At 40.5% G+C, this 19,163-nt stretch overlaps 1 protein-coding gene across 8 annotated transcripts in view; it reads left to right on the top strand.

Annotated features, from left to right (window-relative positions):
* The window catches only part of LOC136447297 (POU domain, class 6, transcription factor 1-like), a 30,621-nt gene extending 16,077 nt beyond the window's left edge, over nt 1-14,544 (top strand). For 2 of the 8 annotated variants that reach the window (XM_066446039.1, XM_066446038.1), the window contains exons 3-15: nt 2,132-2,252; nt 5,245-5,342; nt 6,813-6,875; nt 7,427-7,519; nt 8,418-8,534; nt 9,093-9,222; nt 9,806-10,392; nt 10,759-10,807; nt 11,456-11,630; nt 12,217-12,388; nt 13,383-13,580; nt 13,947-13,970; nt 14,124-14,544. In XM_066446039.1, coding sequence (XP_066302136.1) covers nt 2,132-2,252; nt 5,245-5,342; nt 6,813-6,875; nt 7,427-7,519; nt 8,418-8,534; nt 9,093-9,222; nt 9,806-10,392; nt 10,759-10,807; nt 11,456-11,630; nt 12,217-12,388; nt 13,383-13,580; nt 13,947-13,970; nt 14,124-14,384 — 2,088 coding nt within the window. In that variant the 3' untranslated portion in view covers nt 14,385-14,544. Of the gene's footprint in view, nt 1-2,131; nt 2,253-3,730; nt 3,865-5,244; nt 5,343-6,812; nt 6,876-7,426; nt 7,520-8,417; nt 8,535-9,092; nt 9,223-9,805; nt 10,393-10,758; nt 10,808-11,455; nt 11,631-12,216; nt 12,389-13,382; nt 13,581-13,946; nt 13,971-14,123 lie in introns of those variants that run through there. The other 6 variants (XM_066446041.1, XM_066446040.1, XM_066446045.1 and 3 more) reach the window with 6 other exon arrangements.
* The last annotated feature ends 4,619 nt before the right edge of the window (nt 14,545-19,163 follow it).

Here is a 19,163-nt window from a genome sequence, read left to right as displayed (position 1 = left end):
TGGGAATGGTGTTGTTGTCTGTCTCTGTTCCAAAAGCAATACGTCTGGAGTTCAAGTGGGCTGAGCGGCTAGCTTCACTAAAGCGGCGCTCCTAGCGGATGGCCCAGCTTACCAGGAAGGGGGGCGCATACATGTATTGTCCCTGACAGCGGAAGATTGTGTGAGATTGTACAACATAACGAAAAAGCTAGGTGAGGAGTTAGCAACTTGTGAAGAAATCTTACTACAGCAAGGAAGATTGCTGCCCTATGTGCCACCAAGCATGAGAACAAGACATTTTTTAAAACTGGAGTACAAATTAGTATAAACAGTTGTGTATTTTCAACTATTCAAGTTTTAAACATAGATCGAAAACATGGACGGTGCAGTTGAAATGTGAAAATCCACTTTAAGGTGACAAGTGTCTAATAACAAAATCCCTCAAAAAAATGTACAGAAGCCAAACACAAGATTAATTTAAGTTGTCCCTAGTCACAAATATCTGCCAATCCAGGAGCATGCTCATCTTATAGAAAATGTAGAAATGGAAACCAAAAACGTACCAATATCAAATGTCTGGCTGATTTGTGGACAATCTCTGCTACTTTAGCAGTACAGCCTGGCTAAAGATACATGTAAGCCTATTCATTCTGAAATGGCACAGAAACCAGACGCTAAGGACATTTAAACAGAGACCAGGCAATTCCTCTCCAGTCCTTGACTTCTTCTTTATTCATTCCCTGCTAGAAAATCTAAGACATCACCCCTGACCCGCCCTAGAGCAGGCAGTGTGTAAGGTGACCCTGGATGTGAACTCTCCTGCGATTCTTGGTTCTGTTGGAATGTAGAAGTCATGCATGAAGTGGGGGAGGAAAAGAACTGATATTGTTTTCCCCACCAACTATGCTGTTAGGCTAAAGTAAGACAGTAATGGTGTACCGCACGGTAACAAACACAGCAGAAAATATGTACAAAGACACTCATGAAAATCTATACAACATGATGAAATTATACTTTTGAGCATTGCAAAATCACAAACCTCATTTCATATCCTGTAAAGTACTAAGCTACAACAGATTCAAAATTATACCATATTTGTAGAAACATGTCTTTCAAATTGCAGATAGATCTTACAACTTGCAAAGGTTCAGGTAATATTTCCAGTCCTGCTTCAATATTTAATGGTACATGTAATTGTTAACCTCTGCTGTAACTCCTATTATCAATAAAGATATTTGACTCACAAAAATTTGCCAGATAAAGCATAATCTGTGACTAGTCCTTGCAGAACACAAACTCTGATCAAGTCAGAGTCTGATAACATACGAACGGTTATATAGGTATTTTGTTTCAAACTGGTTAGATAGTCCAAGTTTAAAGTTAGATCCTGTCATTAGCATTCCTGTCACAGCCTGGACACAGACTGAGTAGAGACACTGTCTCAGCTCCAGTTATCATTCCTGAAAACACAAACAGCCATGTTTATCCTCAAGGACATACTAAAGGTCAAGTGTTCTTCTCAAAGGATGCTTCTGTGTTTGTGCAAAACCAGGGATAAGGAAGGGGGAGGGTCTAATATAAACATGCCTGGTGGCAACTAGATGTTGAACTATTTTTATTGAAGTTTCTCACGTAAAACACTCACATGCCATACATGTGGTCAGTAGCAAGAGGAATCGCTATTGTGAGTAACATTTGAACAAATTATAGGGGGAAAATCTAAAACTTTTTGTTTTTACTCCAAAGCTTTTCCTGACAATTTACCCTTACATGTGTGTACGTAATAGGTAGCACAAAGGTAACTGAACGAACCCAAAATTTAGCCACTGCTTTCTCTGGCCAAAGGGTTAACCTGATTGCAAATCATGAAAATGTAATTCATAAGTTTTTGGGCAACCAACCAAGTTGCCAAAAACCAACCAAACAACCAACCAAAGACAGTAACCTCCTTCTGAGTCAACCGAAATGTAGGAGGAGAGAAAAACACTAATTCGACAATCACCAATTTGACTTGAAGAATGAGGGTTAAATACTCCAATCATATATTATTTTCCTTGCAGTATGTTTAGGTGTCAACAGGGGGCAATGTTAAATGTCCCTGTGGCTGTAGGTAACAAAATAGCACTGACCACCTGAATCCCTTATCTCTCAGGACCCGATGATTTCTGGCCAGCAGCCCGTTTCCACGACAACCGATGGTTCCTCCATCCCCGACCAACTTCTGAACGCCGTCCACTCTATGAACGACCACAACGAGAGCGGAAAACAAGATGGTGGGTGCAATCATTCAATCAATCAATCAATCAATCAATCGAAATTTGTTTATTGATAACAGCAATCACATGCTGGTTTGTACCTATCTAACAAAGAAGAATGTAAGTTGCTTTGCAGTAACTAAGAAAGTAAATCACTTTGAATAGTGATGTTGTACTTACTACTGGTACATTAAAATACATCAGCTTAAATGTTTCAAACCTCATTTCATATCCTACAAAAGCCATTGACGTGATAGTACCGGGCTGGTTTTGAATTTCACAATGCGACAGGTTGGTAATATGACTAGTTTTGTTCAGGTCTTATTGTGTGTCCATGTGTTTGCCAGAGGGTAGCTCACGTTCACATAAATCAATAATATATATGCAAAGAAGAGGTTGACGTCCTTCATGTAGGCTGTGTTACAATATTCAGCCCAACATATGATTCCATGTTAATAACAGTAATTGACAGGTATTAACATAACGCTTGTGTATCCTGCATTCAAATTGTGCATCAGAGAAGCCTGCTCATGTTTCAGTTATCGTAATTAAGGGAATGAACATGTAAACCTATCCTGTGTCTCGGATAGGTGTGTATAAACTGGGTAACTGTGTCCCAATTTTTCAAAACTGTGTCTGATATTTTTCATATTAAACTATGTAAAATTGTCTTCACTTTATTTGCATATCGATTCATACTTGGTGGTTAAAAACCTGCTGATCGACAAATCTTGCTCAGTGTCACTGACGAAAAGTAGTGGATGCTACTTGAAATGTCTGACCGTTTCTAAAATTATATCCAGTAACTGCTATTTGGCATACATGTATCTTATGCCTGGATGTTAATATCCTTCATCAACATAGGTAACTGTGTGTTCCGTCAGAACAGACTGGTTATATTTTAGCAAGTCATGAATTCAACTTTTGAAAACTGATTTTCTTGGTTACATGGCTTTAAAGTTTTAAGACGTTATGAACTATTACTAAGACTAAGATGGGTGCTATGGTACGATCAATTTAGCAAAGCAAGGTTGTGAGATGGACTTTGGCTTGTCCTGAAAGTAGACTGAACGTCTTGCTTTTGACCTTTCTTACGCACAACGAGCAAGGCGAAATCGACAAGACGTGGTCTGATTTTCTTAGAAGTGATTGATTCGTTCTCAAGTAACCAGATCCTGATGCATTGATACAGTTAACATTTCATGTGTGTGGCATTGGAAATTACCTACTTCTTATTCCCCCCACTCTCAAGTCCCATTAGCTGCTCTGAAATATTCAGATCATCTTTAATTATTCATAGAATTATATTCAAAAGGAGAGCGCGCAGCATGCAAGTTTCATTATGCAATTGGCAGGCTCATTTATAATTACATTTGCATGCAATTTTATATTCGCAAAGGTACCATTCATCAGCCACATATTGGGAGAATGAATAATGTATTAGCTCGGCAAATTAGATGCAAGGGAAGGGTTGGGATTAAAACGCAGCAACAAAAACAGTAAGGGAGGAACGTTGCGGCAGTTGTCACCGTTTCAAACACGGTAGAATAGATGGTTACGGAAATGCCGGGGCCGTTTGCAGTGTCACCGTGGTGCCTTTTGAATCTAGCGAAGGCCACAGGTCGCGATGGTAAGGATAGAATAAGTACTCGCATCGTATCCTGACCTTTTGATATTCATCCCATGTTGATTATATGATAGTAGCTTATAATTTCAAGTTGATGTATTTTCATGTCGAAAGTTCCTGGATGAATACCGTGTTGTTCTGACAGTGAATAGAATTACTCTCTAAAGCTTTCTTACGTCTATTAAAATTTTTACCAACTTTTCTGGATGTTTTGGCAAAGTATCGTCTTCACAGAAAAGCTAACAACATCTATATTTGGTTGTGACAAAATTGACTTTGAGTTCAGGACTCGTAAAAGAAGGTGTGACGAGAAAAAAGGGAAGTGTAGGATATTTCGTAATGTTGTAAAACAGCGATGTTGTATGCATTCCACACATGCAAGTCTTGTAGGAAATTGAATTATACATGTATGCCAGGCCCCTAATTATTATAATTCTTCATCATTGTGTAGAGCTCGCCGCTTTGAATACAGAATGAGCCTTTGGCTACATCACGCATTTATCTAGTTCAGAGTTAATCCTTCCAAGGACATAATATGTAATAGACTTGATCCTTCCTATTCTCAAGTTAGGCCAGATTTATAGCTTTACAAAGTATGTGTCTTACTGATATTGCCTCTGATAGAAAAGCTCAAGATAAGCAAGCAAGCATAGAAAAACTTGCGAAGCAGAATTAGTAGGAGCTTAAAGTGTTAGGTTGTATTCTAAGAAATACTTTTTCAAGTACTGTAGATGTCAAAATTTTCACAGTGATTTAATGTTCGAAAATTTTGTAGTAACTTCTCTAAAGCAAACTTAAAACCACCGCAAGAATGCTTGTTCTGTCTTCTGCCTGCCTCCCTCTCTCTTTGTTTCCGAACTTAGAACCACCGCAAACACTCCATTTTCTCTGTACTGCAAAATTAAGTCCCCACAAACGAAAGGCATTTACAGTATCTAGACTTGCATTTGAATAGGCTAATCACACATTTTGCATATATACAAACATGTAGCAATTCTTGATGACATAAAAGAATCCCAACTGCCAGCTACATGTTTTGTAAGTGGGAAAAATCGACCTGTTAATACAAAGAACTTAGTTATTGTAAGCATTTCCTGAATATTTAAGACAGATCATTGTGCAGCAAACTTGAATGAATGCATCCATGAATAATTTCATGAGGGTGGAGAATGACTGAACAGCAAAGTTCTTTTATTCACAACCAAGTATTTACATGATCCAAGGTTTCGATGACTGTCATCTTCATCAGGGCAATACTGACTGGTTCACAGTGCACTGAAGCTAGGTGTTTAAGCTAACAATGCAGTCCCAAACGTAAAGTATTGTTTCCTTCATAGATATTGTTGAATGAATGTAGTCTGTTATTTCTGTTTTTTCTTGTAGGTGGTGCGACTGTTCCCATCATGCAACCACAGATGCTGATGACCCCAGTGGCTGCTGGGATACCTGGCTTCCAACAGCCTGGTCTGCTCCCTTCACAGGTGAGACTTGGGCTTAAAATCCTCCTACTTTTTTTTAATGGCTGACTTATGATATTCTAAGCCCCCATTCATTGATCCTGATTCGATCTGGCTAATCCAGCTCCAAGGCTAAGAATGACCAGTTAGAGGAAGGATAGGATGATGAAACTGAACATGAGGGGACCTGAATTTCTGTATCAGTGCCCAACCCTAGCATATAAGCTTTTTTTCCAGATAACTAGTCTGTTTTGACTTCAAGCTTTTGCGTGACTGTGTGTATTGGTATTGTGTATTTGCTGTTCTCCTGTATACTTCTACACAATGTCTGTTTGTGACTCTTTGTGTCTTATGTTAATTAGATCCCTTAACAAATTATCCTGCCCATGTATAAAATGAATAGATACTAGTATATCATATAGACAATATCTGAAATTGTCTTCACTTCATTAACATATCTATTCAGAGTTTTGGTATAAAACCTAGTTCTGCCATATCTTTCCTTAGTCACTGAGAAAGATAGCGGATGCTGTCTGAAACGTCTGACTGTTTCAAAATTTTATCCAGTTGCTTGAGTAACTATTTTTTGCGTATCTAATTACCTGGATGTCTAACCTTCATGAACGCATATAGACAATAATCTGTGTGGACTGTATAGCTACAAAGCCCCCGCGAGGCATCTCATGACAAGTGTTTTTCTCTTTCTTGTTTTTTCTTTGATTCAAAGAAACAACAAATTGGATTATAGTGCCTCTGAGGCCACCAAGAACGCTCCTGCCTCAAGGCCTGTAATTAGTTTGTAATGATGTCATTAGTTATGGAATTTTGATTAATGCTCCGTTACTTCCAAATTAGGTCATGTTCCATATGGGTCTTGTGCCAATTATTAAGCAATCTGCGGTTACTAGGAATACTAACAGATGTTCAAAAACGACATAAAGGGTTAAAACCTTATTGTTGCTTATCTTAAACTTGCATGCTAGCGCTCTGGCTTACTGAAGTTTTTCACTCATCAGAATTGGGCGTTTAGGCAGTATTGTACTCTGACAATTCATTACATTCTCTAAGAAGCAGATCAGGACTTACAGTTTTTTCATCTTTCCTTTTTTCCTTGTGGGAAAGTAACTTTTTGTAGATTGAAATATATTTTCATGGGTCTGTATGGTACATGAAACTGTCTCCGTGGTTACTGCCCTGTCTCCATGATTACTATGGTGATCATGTCTCCATAGTTACTGCTGTGTCTCCATTGCTTACTGCCGCATCTTTGTGGTAATTGCCATATCTCCATGGTAGCTCCTATGTCTCCATGGTAACTGCCATGGCTCCATGGTAACTCCTATGTCTCCATGGTAACGCCTATGTCTCCATGGTAACCACCATGTCTCTATGGTAACTGCCATGTCTCCATGGTAACTGCCATGTCTCCATGGTAACTGCCATGTCTCCATGGTAACCGCCATGGTAACTGCCGTGTGTCTGTCCCCACCTCAGCAGCAGCCGGCTGGACTGCTATCCCAGAGTTCCACGGGGCACACCATGCCCTCTACTGGCTGGGTTAGTGCACAACTTGTAATAGTGCACGTTTTTATGTCACAGAAAAAGAAGAAAAAAACTGCCTGACACAGCAGGTGAAAGTTAACCCCCTGCCTGCTGATTTGTGTTGATATACCATGCACATGTGGTGCTGAAAGGGATAAATATATCTGGTACCTACCACTAACTTTCAACTGTGTTATTCCAAGAGACCTGAGCCAGTATGATATGTTACTGTGCTGCAGCTGGTTTGTGTGTGTTGTTTGCACTCTTTGTGTGTGTGTTTGTCTGTCTGTGTGCGTGCATGTGTACATGCATTTATGAGAGAGTGAATGGAAAGCACACACAGTTCAGCACCAAGGACAGATACTATTACCACATGATTGTTTTTCAGAATGGAAAGGATTGTTGGATTGTGTGTATGTGTGTGTGTTTAATTTTTGTTTGTTTGTGTGTGTGTGTATGTATGTGTGTGTGTGTTTGTGTGTGTGTGTGTATGCCTGTATGTGTCTGTGTGTCTGTCTGTGTAGACTTGCACTGAACCTTTGATATGTCCTCCTCTCTGCACGCAGCAAGGATCTGTGTCACCAAACACCCCCGGCATGTCCCAAAGTTCTGCCGCCTCCTCCAATGCTAACATGGCCTCTAACATGGCATGTAGCTGGGTTAGTTTCTGTCTAACTTATTAACTACACTGTATTTGGCCAGAACTAAATATATGTCTACTTTACGCCACACCAATTTAGACACTTGGTTTGACATTTTCATTAAAACTCAGGAATAGGATAAGATGAAAACAGAAAGCTGGAAGGAAAACTTGTACTTGACTGTATAACCTGAAACTTTGTGTACCAAGGTACAGACTTTCCCAAAAGGCACTGTTTTTCATGTTCATCTTCCATGCCACTGTTTTCTAGATCCTAGAACCAATGAATCAAATTATTGTGGCCTTGCACATAGAAAGAAAACTCAAGTGTTGCTACATTGTACTACTTCTCACACATAAAGTTGATTAGAAATGATTGTGAAGTTGTGTATGTGTACAGCACTTGGTGTAACTTTCTCCTGTGTTTAATGTTTGAAACATCCTCACAAACTGTCTTGATGTGGACAGGTGTTACTTTTATACTTTTGCCTGAGTCTCCATGTGTTTGTATCTTTCCAACTATGCCATATTTTTGTGAGACCTCAACAGTCTTTCAGTATCAAGGGCCCAATGATTTCCAAGGTCTTCCAACAATCTTTCAGTGATTTCAAGAACGAATGATTTGGTCTCTCAGCAGTTGTCTAGTCGTCACTTTCCTGTGAGAATGAGGCCTAAAGTCAAGAAAAGAAAGTCTTAGATATACATTGAATTGTAGAAATAAAACTGTTTTCTTTTGTATTCCGTCAAGTATTCAACAGGAGATTTATAGTTGATGTTTTTTGTGTGTATGTTGCTTAACGTTTCCTATTATATAGTAAGCAGTCTCTGTTTGGTGTGAACAGGGCCTAAATCAAGTCAGTATTAGTAGAATATGTGTAATTTTTATGACTTAATATTTAGTTATTTCCTCTCCATAGATCCAGACGGTGAATGGTCAGCAGATGTTGCTGATCCCGGTGGCCGGACCGAACGGTCAGCAGCAGCTCCTCACCATACCTGTGTCCATCCCGCAATCACCGGGGCAACAGGGACAGGTCTGTAAATGTTTGTTTAATTGTTTGTTTGTTTTTGAAGGCTCAGAATTCAGCATGGGCTATTCTATGCAGATGGATTTTAACTGCATTGGAGTGGAAAGTACTGATGGTTAAAGAGATAAAAGAACCCAAAACATAAGGAAAACGGTAGGTGTGACCTGGTGTGCTTGGTTAAAAACGCAAGCCATAGCAAAGCTGCAATCTACTTTTGATAGGTATACATATACTTCAAGCATCTTGCTTCATCTCAGTTGAGGATAACTGCTTTACCCTTTAGGAGATGGATGGGCTCTGCCTTCCAAAATGTGCCCTAGACACAGTGGATGGCAACCCACGGCCCCTGCGGCCTCAAAAGGGATGGGGCTACCTTTACCTATTTCTAGTCCACGCTGACTCTATATTATGGATGACATGCATCAACTTTCATCCATACTGCAAATTGTACAAAGAAGCTTAAAAAGTAGCAAATGCATCCCACATTTATTTATATTTATGTCATACGATGCTTCTTTTCCTGTCTCAAAACATACTGATTAGCTTGACCTTCTGTCCCCGCAGGTGGCCCAGATCATCGCCCTCCCCACGGCAGGTGGCCAGGTGCTGCCTGCAGGTGGGCAGATGCTAGCCCAGGCCGCAGTTAACGGGGGAGTCGTCGCCTCACCTGGTGCTCAGCAAGCAGCTCATTCAGGTAGAGCTGGTTTTTACTGTCAAACCTTTCTATAGTGACTTTCCATATGTAGTGACAGTAGTGTACATCTGAGCCAAGATGTTGTGAGTTGAAATTCCGGCTGTTGTCGCTTTTTACACAACAGTCAAACCTTTCTATAGACTAGTATAGTCACTTTCTATAGTAGCATGAATAGTCCAGTGTATAATACATGTATGTAGCAACCCTTCCTCTGGGTCAAGAGGTCCCAAGTTCGAATCCCAGCGGTTGTCACTCTACAATGTGTGATATTGGCCAGCTATTAGTCAACAAACAAACTAAGTTGTTGCTAGTTGTAAGAAGGATTTCTTTTGATGTAAAAGAATACTGAATTGTATGATATTATGTGACTCTACCAGTTCATCATTACAAAATTCCACTAAGCTGCCAACATACCATTTGATAGATTGATTGCTTCATGATTTATTTATTACATCACTGTGTCTATTAAACATGATTGCATCCAAAGTGATGAATTGTGAACAGTTTTTTCCAAGAGCACAAGGAAGGATTCCCAACTGAGCAGCTTTTAAAACACTACAATAACAAAAACAACTTGTTTCAGGCATTGCAGTCCATGCAACAGCAGCCAATGAAATCGCATCCCCAACCAAGTCAGCGCCTAGCCCAACCACAGTAACCAATCAGATCATCAGAACAACGTCATCTCGGATTACCGGCAATCCCGTCATGACCAATCAAATCGCAGGAACCCAAGTCGTTACAAGCCCAAGCGGACAGATACAGCTTATCGCTGGAAACACGGGATTGGTTAACCAAGCCACGGCAAACGCCACGCAGATATTGAACCGCGTGCAAGCGGCGCCACCGGTCACGTCGCAGCTCGTGAATGGTTCCCACGTTCTCACGAACGCTTCGCCCGCCAGACAAGTTTTAGCTTCGGCGATTCCGCAAGGAGCGACCACGTCGGCAGCGATGGCAGCTCACCTAGCCAATCAGGTTGTCGCGACGCAAGCTGCGACCAATCAGAGCACGGCAACGCATCATCATGTAGTGACCAATCAGGCGACAGGAGGACAGGTGCTGACCAATGCGGCGGGACAGGTGTTAGGGACGGTGGTCGGGACGCAGATCTTGACACCTGGGGTGATCTCGCCTGGTGTCACTGTAGCTGCTTCAGGTGGAGACGAGGTGGGTTTTTCGTGATTTTTGTACAATGAACATAGATAGAGAGAAGTGGTAGGGGTGAAATAGAGTTTTTTTGTGGCGGTGGTTTTTAGTTAGGTGGTAGTTGGGCAGAAGACAGATCAAGCATTTTTGTGGTGGTCTTAAATTTGCGGTGAAGAGGTTACCATGAAAACCGTGAACATAAAACTGCTGCTGTATGGCACATACTACATGTAGTTTTTTTGGCAGGAATACACAATAAAGAACACTGTCATTGTCACAAACATAGAATCTTTATCCATATCCTTGAAATATAGGTTACTGTTTATGTTACTTAAAATTACAAATGTACCACTAAGTCTTGACTCATTTTCTATTTTCTCCTTACAGCTTCATTCACAAGCATCACAGCAGTCTATCTCCCAGCTGGCAGCAGCAGGTAAGGAGCTAATACCACACAAACTAGTTTTCTCTGAATACAATGCTAAACTTTCTTCCAACACTAAGGTATTCACGGATCGAATTTTCGACGACCACTGTCGCCTTCTTCAGGATCAATAATGACCAATCACTGCCGAACGTAAACTCGCGAGAGTTAAGGACACGTGACTTTATTGACACGTGTCATTGCGGATACGTGACGTCAGCAATTGGTCAAACGTGCCAGAAAGTTTATAACGCCCACTGTCTCTGTTGAGTGACGGCTGGAGTGCCCTGATGTATATGGCCTCCTTTATACCTCTCATAAAGGAGGCCATATAACTTATATTAGTTTTCTCTGAAGGTTGTGGCTGCTACCAGTTGAGACATCCCTTACTGTATATATTGCTAGTTAGAAAACTGGTTTTAATACAGAAAGGATGATAATGATGAAGCTGTAAAATATCACCCAGTCCAGAACACCCTTATAGAACGTTATCACCGCCCTGGTATGACATAAATATAGGTATCTTTGGTTAGACCACTGGTTTAACCTTCTCCCTGCTGCCTAACTCTGTAACCAATAGATAATTGGGTGCCAAAGGGCTACTTCAGTGTGCTAAAGGTTAATACAGAAAGGATGACGATGATGATGCTGTACCTCCAGCAGATATCCTCGGGTCGACGGAGAGCACGGTGGACGGGATTAACCTGGAAGAGATTAAGGAGTTCGCCCGACAGTTCAAGATCCGCAGACTCTCGCTAGGGCTGACGCAGACCCAGGTGGGACAGGCACTGAGCGCTACTGAGGGCCCAGCTTATAGCCAGTCTGCCATATGCAGGTAAGGAACATTCATTGTATTCTATAATGATGTATTTTAAGTTACTGTTAGTTAAGGTGACCTCTTGCTCTGGACACCAACTCATGGACACTCCAGTGTCGGGCGACCCCGACGGACCAACATTGACCAACTTGCTGGGGACGTAGGGGTGAGGTCTGAAGACTTAGAGCACCTAAAGGCGGACCGTGTCGTTTGGAGGGAGAGAGCAGCCTTAGTCGGGAGAAGCCGCCCAACATGATGATGATGATGCACAGTAACTGTTACTGAATGCCAGTTTAACAGCTCATGAATTGTGAGAGCAAGTTACAATCAGTGGGTCTGAAGTACAAGGGTATGGAGTGACAGGTATTTGGTGCTTTGGTGCTGGTGGTTTTTCAATTGCTTTCTTTAGTTCTTTGACTGAGTGAACTGAACTGAACTTGACTGTCACATTTGGGAAGCCAGACATCACCCAAGAAGTTTCTAAGTTGTTTGTTTGTTTGTCAGATTTCAGAAGCTAGACGCCAAGTTGTTGATTTTTTGTTTGTCAGATTTGTGAAGCTGGTCATCACCCCCAAGACATTTCTAACTTGTTTTTGTTTGTCAGATTTGAGAAGCTAGACATCACCCCCAAGAGTGCCCAGAAGATCAAGCCTGTCCTGGAGCGCTGGATGGCGGAGGCCGAGGAGAGGTATAAGAACGGCGCCGCCAACCTGTCCGAATTCATCGGGCAAGAACCTTCCAAGAAAAGGAAGAGAAGAACGTCATTCACACCACAGGTATTGTTCTTAAAGATTCTAATGTCTTACATTCAGTAATCCTGATACCACTATTGGAGCCTCTCCACAGTTATCTGAATGATAGCTATTGTCAGACTTGCAGGAGGTGTGGCAGACTGGCAGGAAGTTCATAAAGTACATGTACAGGTTAGAGGGGTTAGAACTAAATGTATATTGTAGTCATCAATCAAACATAACAGTCCAGGCCATAGGGTCAATGGAAGACACTACTAATTCACTGGGAGGTATTTTTTGTCCGTCAGCCTGTCTGTGTTTCTGCAGTAACATTTGTATACTGTAAATGCATTTAAGTTTGCATGGTTTTATTTTGCGCTAAGGCAAAAATGTTCGCTATAGTAACATACTGCTACATCATTGGACAAAAATGTTTACGGTGGCTTTAAGTTTGCAGTGAAACGATTGCCGCAAAAACCGCAAACATAAAACCACAGCGAACATTTCTACATTTACAGTATCTTTTCCATATGCTAGTCATGTTTATCAAAACCTTATTTGCATGACAGTGTTGAACAAACATAGGAGAAACTCTAATTACACTTACGTACACATAGACAATACAAGGACGAAGGAGAAAGCTAGGCGGTTTGGGGCATGTGATGTCTTTAATCTGTGAAACTGCTCTGTGGTAGAGGCTTATAATGGTTGTACAGAGACATCAACGGCCAAAGACTGTGGTCTTGGCGGTCACAACACAAACTGTAATGTATTACGTACAGTGTTGGTAAGTTTAAACAATTTTATGAGTTCTTAAGATACAAGTTGAGATTGCAGCAAGGGCGGGATGGTGGTAACATTGCAAGGGAGGCAAGCCGGCCGCACGAAGCGGCGGATTTCGCGTTGTGAGCGTGGCACGAGCGGAGGTCAGAGGTCGCTTCCTCCAGCGTAATTCCCTACGATTGGTCCAGACCAATCCTACTATGAATATTTCATGTAGCCCTGAGATCTTCCAATTCTATGATGTGTTTTGCTTTAGGCCTTGGAAGTGCTGAATGCCCACTTTGAGAAGAACACCCATCCGTCGGGAGCAGAGATGACCGCACTGGCCGAAAAGCTGAACTACGACAGAGAGGTGATCCGCGTATGGTTCTGCAACAAGCGACAGGCCCTCAAGAACACCATCAAGAAACTCAAGACGCACCACGAGGCTGTGAGCGCGCATCACGAAGCTGTGGTAAGCAGACAGCCTTTGCTTGTTGGTTGGTTTGTTCATCTATCTATTTACAGGCATATTACTGCAAATGCAGACATCTTCGCGGTGGTTTTGAGTTTGCGGCAAAGAGTTCACAGTGAAAACGGTGAACACAACACCACCATGAACATTTCTGCATTTACAGTATTTGGGGGGGGGGGGGGCTGCAGGGGGGTTAGTATACCCTACAATTTGCAAAATTCACAACGTATTCTGGTGAATTCAGAAACATCCCTAACACATTGCTCTATATTCAACTACATCGTATCTGTATCTGTACCAATTAATTGCAGTGTCGAATTGTATGTGTGTAACACTGTTTTATTCTCTGTTGTGTTGTGCTGAAAGGCAGATGCTGCTAACTGCTACCAGGTCTGTGTACAAGTAGCTGAAGTTTCCCTTTGGACCAAACGATGATTATGGTAGAACGTACTCGATTGTAAGACGTTAGAAATCAGGGTCATCCAAATTCCCAACCTGTTTGCAAACTGTACTAAAGCTTGTGGACTTTTCTTTCCCTTGCAGGTAACGCAAATTGGTGGCCCAACTCATGTGACCCAAATCCCGCAACAGGTCAACCTAGGGTCACAACAGGTCAGCCTGGGGTCGCAACAGGTCAGCCTGGGGTCACAGGTCAGCCTGGGGCCACAGGTCAGCCTGGGGTCACAGGTCAGCCTGGCACAACAGGTCATGAACTCTCAGGTCACGGCCATTGTGACCTCCCCCACCATCACCACCGACAACCTCACTGCTCAAGACTTAACGTCAGGCGGCCTCTCGCCGTGAAGCTTTCCAAGACGTCTTGAAGGCTTATCTTCACCTTGACCCTCATTAAGACCACTTGAAGGCTTGTCTTAATCTTCCTTCGATCACAGTGATGCTCCCTGCAAATCTAAAGTTAAGGTGAAGAGAAACGATGACTCGGCAAGGTTGGTCTCATCTTGTTTGTGCAAGTAGCCTTGAGAGAGAAGCATTCTTTCTTCAAGACATGGATGAATGTGGAAATGTGTACATGTAGCACAGAATCATAGTGATACATGTATCTGTTCATGTCACAAGCATCGCGGTAACGTTTCTCTTTGTGAACAGTATTCACCACTATCCCACTTTCGAAAAGAAAAAATTGAATCTTACAAGGTTCTCAGAAATTGTCTTTAGACCCACTATGAAGGGACCACTCGCGTTTGCTCGGAGCATTACTAGAAACTAAAAAAACAACACAAATAGATCCATTCTCGACGTGTCGTGTGATCGTTAGTACCACCACCTCGGCTTGCATGAATATACCGCAGTGTTCTCCAGTGTCAAACATAGAAAACATTTCTACCTCCTACCAACAACCAATAACCGACAACCCCAATATTAACACCAAAGTCGTACCCATATTTGATAGCCAGTCTGTGCATGAATAAGTGTCCGTGTGTGCCAGTATTTTTGAAACTCAACTCACAAGATTCTGTAGTAGCATTGCAGCGTATGATATTTCTGAAAACCTCAAGTCCAAAGACTAACAAACTATACACAAAATCCTGTCCGGGGCTCCTTGGTCAATGTCACAAGAAAGCTTTGCAAGCTAGTTTTAACAAAGAACAGAGTTATTGTGTTTTCTATGATTTAACATGCAAATTTACAACTTTGTTTTCATTCTACATACTTGTACATTGTATTATCCCAGGCAACACTCCAATACTTTGAATAACTTTTATCCAAAATATTGAATTCAAACTTTTTTACTTCATAATTTTTCATCTCAAAATTTGATTGGGACAATACAAGTTCCTTCTGTAAGTACTGTCCATTGGAAAACAGTGTTTGTTGTTCTGACTGATGAATTTGATTACTCTAAGTTCAGTAACTTTTCCCTACTGAAACCAAAACCAACCAGCTAAAAGCAGGGAGAATGCAACAATAACATGACAACTTACCAAACCCAAAAGTGCACTCAACTCTTTCAAAGCAGAAACTACCAAAAAGTAGAGTAACACCAAAGATGACAATTCTGTGACTTTGACCAAGGAAGCCAGTATGGTCTGAGAAGGAATGGTTGTACCATGTTACCTTGAACACACAGATCTTGAAAGTATGGAATTCTTTTGATGTGTTTTGTCTTTAAAATTATAGAAAGACCTTCAATGTGATTTGCATGGAAAGTCGTTGACAGATTTTCTGTATTTTTCTGTCTCTTCCAAAATTTGCTAATTTACAATGTTGATATCATGACGATGGTCACACTCCGAACTGTCCATAGGCTTCAAATTGTTCAGAATCAAAACAATGCAGAGTCTAATTCATTTTTATATACCTACCAGTAACAAACCAAAGTATTTGGGGAAAATTAGTACTTGTTTCCTTGTTAACACCACTTTCAAAGTTAAAGTCTTGGTTTCAGTCTGGTTTTTGTTCGGTCTTTCAATGTTTCTATCACAAAGTTGCTTCATACTCCATTCTTTGAGTTGCAACATTTTAGGAAAAACTGATATGGTTACAACCACTCTCTTCTCAGCAATCCCTCTGACATGCCTTAATATAAGTACTCAACCTCAACCTGCAACTGTGACATTGTCCCTGAATGTACTGTACAACGAACGGTATGGATGTATAGATATATGTAAAAAACAACAACATAACTATGTGTATATTAATGTATGCAATGTCTTCTAGTGAGGAAAATATGTTGTATTTGTGCATCCCCTTGCTATAAAACGGACAGAGAATCAAAGGAAATGGTTTTTTGTGAAGAGCGGTAGATTGACTGTGGAGGGACGCTAGGATGTGCTAGGGGCGGTATTGTACAATGTCCTGTGCCTTTCTCTGTAAGCAAGTGTTGTGGAATCTATATATATAGAAGCAAAAAAAAAAGATTTTCAGTCTTCACCGATTTTGTTTTTGGCAACGTCTCTGATGGGATAGTATTGTCTTTGATTCTCGTTTGAGAAAAGGCCCAGAGACAGACCCATGGTATAAGACAGTGTGCCCTCAGCTTAATCCAAATAATACACATGTTCTCTAATAGTAGTGGTTTCAAGAGTGTTATTAAGGGTACAAGAAGGCAAGTCTCCCCTATTAGTATTAGAGATTGTTGGATTGTACGCAGTGTGTCCAAATTCTCCAAAATGGGTCTTAAGCCTTTAAAGGCAAAGAATGGAGCTCTATAGAGTGTTAAGGGAAGGTGTTATGGAAAAGGGAGACAGAATTTTAGATGCTGGAGAAAGTGTTCTTTATCAACAGTGTCCGACAAACTCAAGCTCATTCCTTAGGGGGAGGGGGGCACATTTCTGCAAATGTAAAACAGCATAGGAGGAAGTATTCCAATAAGGTCAATAATAAAGCCCTACTGAAGGAACCTTTAAGGTTGGTATTATGACTGATGTTGCTCAGATGTTGTTTTAAAAATGCAAGTGGCAAAACGTGTGAAAACGGCACGATTGTTTCGATGGAATCCTGGAATCATTAGGTCTGTTCACAGTATCATGACAGCATTGTTTGCTTCTGTTTCATCCTGGCACAACTCACTGCTATAGATTAAGTGATTGTTTTCTTCCTAATGATGGTATCACTCTGCTGTTTCACTACCTAAGGTGGTATCACACCACTGTTTTACTACCTTGAGGTGGCAGCATCACACTGCAACTTCAGTTGGCTTGAAACAGTGTTTTAATTGTTATGGCCAGTAAAGCTTGTGAGCTCAACTTTGTTCCATTGTATGTCTTTCCTATCTCAGTTGTGCACATAACATAAAGACTGCACTACTAGTGAACTGCAGCAGTGGATCTGTTCAATGATACTCGTGCTTTAGTTTTTGCCCTTTTTTGGAAACAGGGCTTAGCACATCATGGAGGTTCAATGACTTTTGGTCAGATATTTGTATTCTTGAGTATTAACATTAACACATGGTTATGATATAGTGTATGTTTTGTGTATTGTTTTGTATATTCATTCTTGTGAGAATGAGCTCATACGGCTCTATAATCAAAGTAGAATTCTGCTGAAGACATGCTGAACTCCTTGTTGGTTTTGTTTCTTCTGTTGGACACAAATTTCTGTTGTTTTTGGTGTCACTTCTCTCTTTTCAGAATGACTTTTTCAATTTGTATTTCTTACTGATAACTTTATTGATAACAATTGGTGCTTTACATTTGACTCCATGACATGTTCTCAAAAGACCACTTGCATTTACATTGTAGTATGTTACAATGATACAAATTTGCTTGGACCATTGGACACTTGGCTTCTTAATTCTTTTTTTAAGGGGCAAGCATCCTTTGCTGCTCGGTGCTTTACAGAAGTAATTCACTTCCTTAGATTGCTTTTTGAATGATAAAGGTCTACCAGGTATAAACAAATCCATCAAGGAGGTATCAGCTAAACAATTTTATTTTATCAGTATATTGTTATTATTGTTATTATTATTATAACTCATGTATAATATATCTTTGTGTAACGTTTGTAGCTAACTTATGACTTTATGTAAGTTTATTTCAAAGTGCCATGGGTAATGATTTTTTAACGTCCTTTGCAAAGAGGCAAAATTGAGCGTCGATATTGAAAGACCAAAATAGTACGGAGGTAGCACATACTGTAATAGAATGTAGGAAATGTGCATAAAATATCAAATGATAAAAAAATTATTTTAGGGACTAAAATAGTCGTTGGATGCGATGTGTATGAGAAGGTTTGAAGAAAGGATGACAATCGTGGAGGCCGGTGGCCTGTAATGCTGTAAAGGATCACAAGGGGGAGCTATTAACTTTTGTTCTTGAGCATATGATTTTGTAGGGGCAAAAGTTTTAAAAAATTTATGAATTTTGTGGTGCAAACCTGGACATTTTAGGACGTTTGAAGTATCAGTTTTTCACAGAAACCATTCCCTTGATTAAATTCTTAATTCTTGAAATTTTTATTAGCCAAATATCCCAGCTTGCTGTTATTTACTGTTCTGTTGGAAATTTGTTTTGAAATTCCCTTGGTTATATTTATATTTCCCTCCCCATTTCTAGATTGTTACATTCAGCGTTATTGGAGCTTAACAGTCAAATTTTACTACTTAATGATTTTTCTTTCATTTTAAGACACCGTTAAGCGCATAGTCCTTAAATGTCCAGGTCTGTTATAAATGAATTAGGACTTTTAAAGTTTAATTGTACATTGTAGACTGATATTATGATTTAGTTAGACTAAACCCATGTTGTTAGATAGAGTAGCTTTTGTACCTGTATGTATGACTGTTCAGATTGTTATATTTGTACACTCACCGTGTCGTGTCTGTTTTGTATGTTACAACACGTCTTCGCGGACGTACAAGTGCAAATAAATGTCTTGCACTTGAGGAGTGTCTTGTCTTCGCTTTCTTGAGAAATTACTTTTACTTTTAATGAAAGTAGTTTATTATGGGGTAAGTGGTCTGGTCTCTAGACTATAGTGACTCAACACAGGAACAAAAGTAAAAATGTGAAATTTTTTTTTAGTAAATGCACATTGTATTCTGGGACTTCAGAATTCTGGGACTTCAGAATTCTGGCTCCAGAATTCTGGGACCTCAGCCAGACTTCTGGGAACCTCAGGCAG

This window comes from Branchiostoma lanceolatum, chromosome 13 (genome assembly GCF_035083965.1).
Source record: "Branchiostoma lanceolatum isolate klBraLanc5 chromosome 13, klBraLanc5.hap2, whole genome shotgun sequence".
In the NCBI taxonomy this organism is placed as follows: Eukaryota; Metazoa; Chordata; class Leptocardii; order Amphioxiformes; family Branchiostomatidae; genus Branchiostoma; species Branchiostoma lanceolatum.
This window is presented reverse-complemented; position numbering and strand designations above follow the sequence as displayed.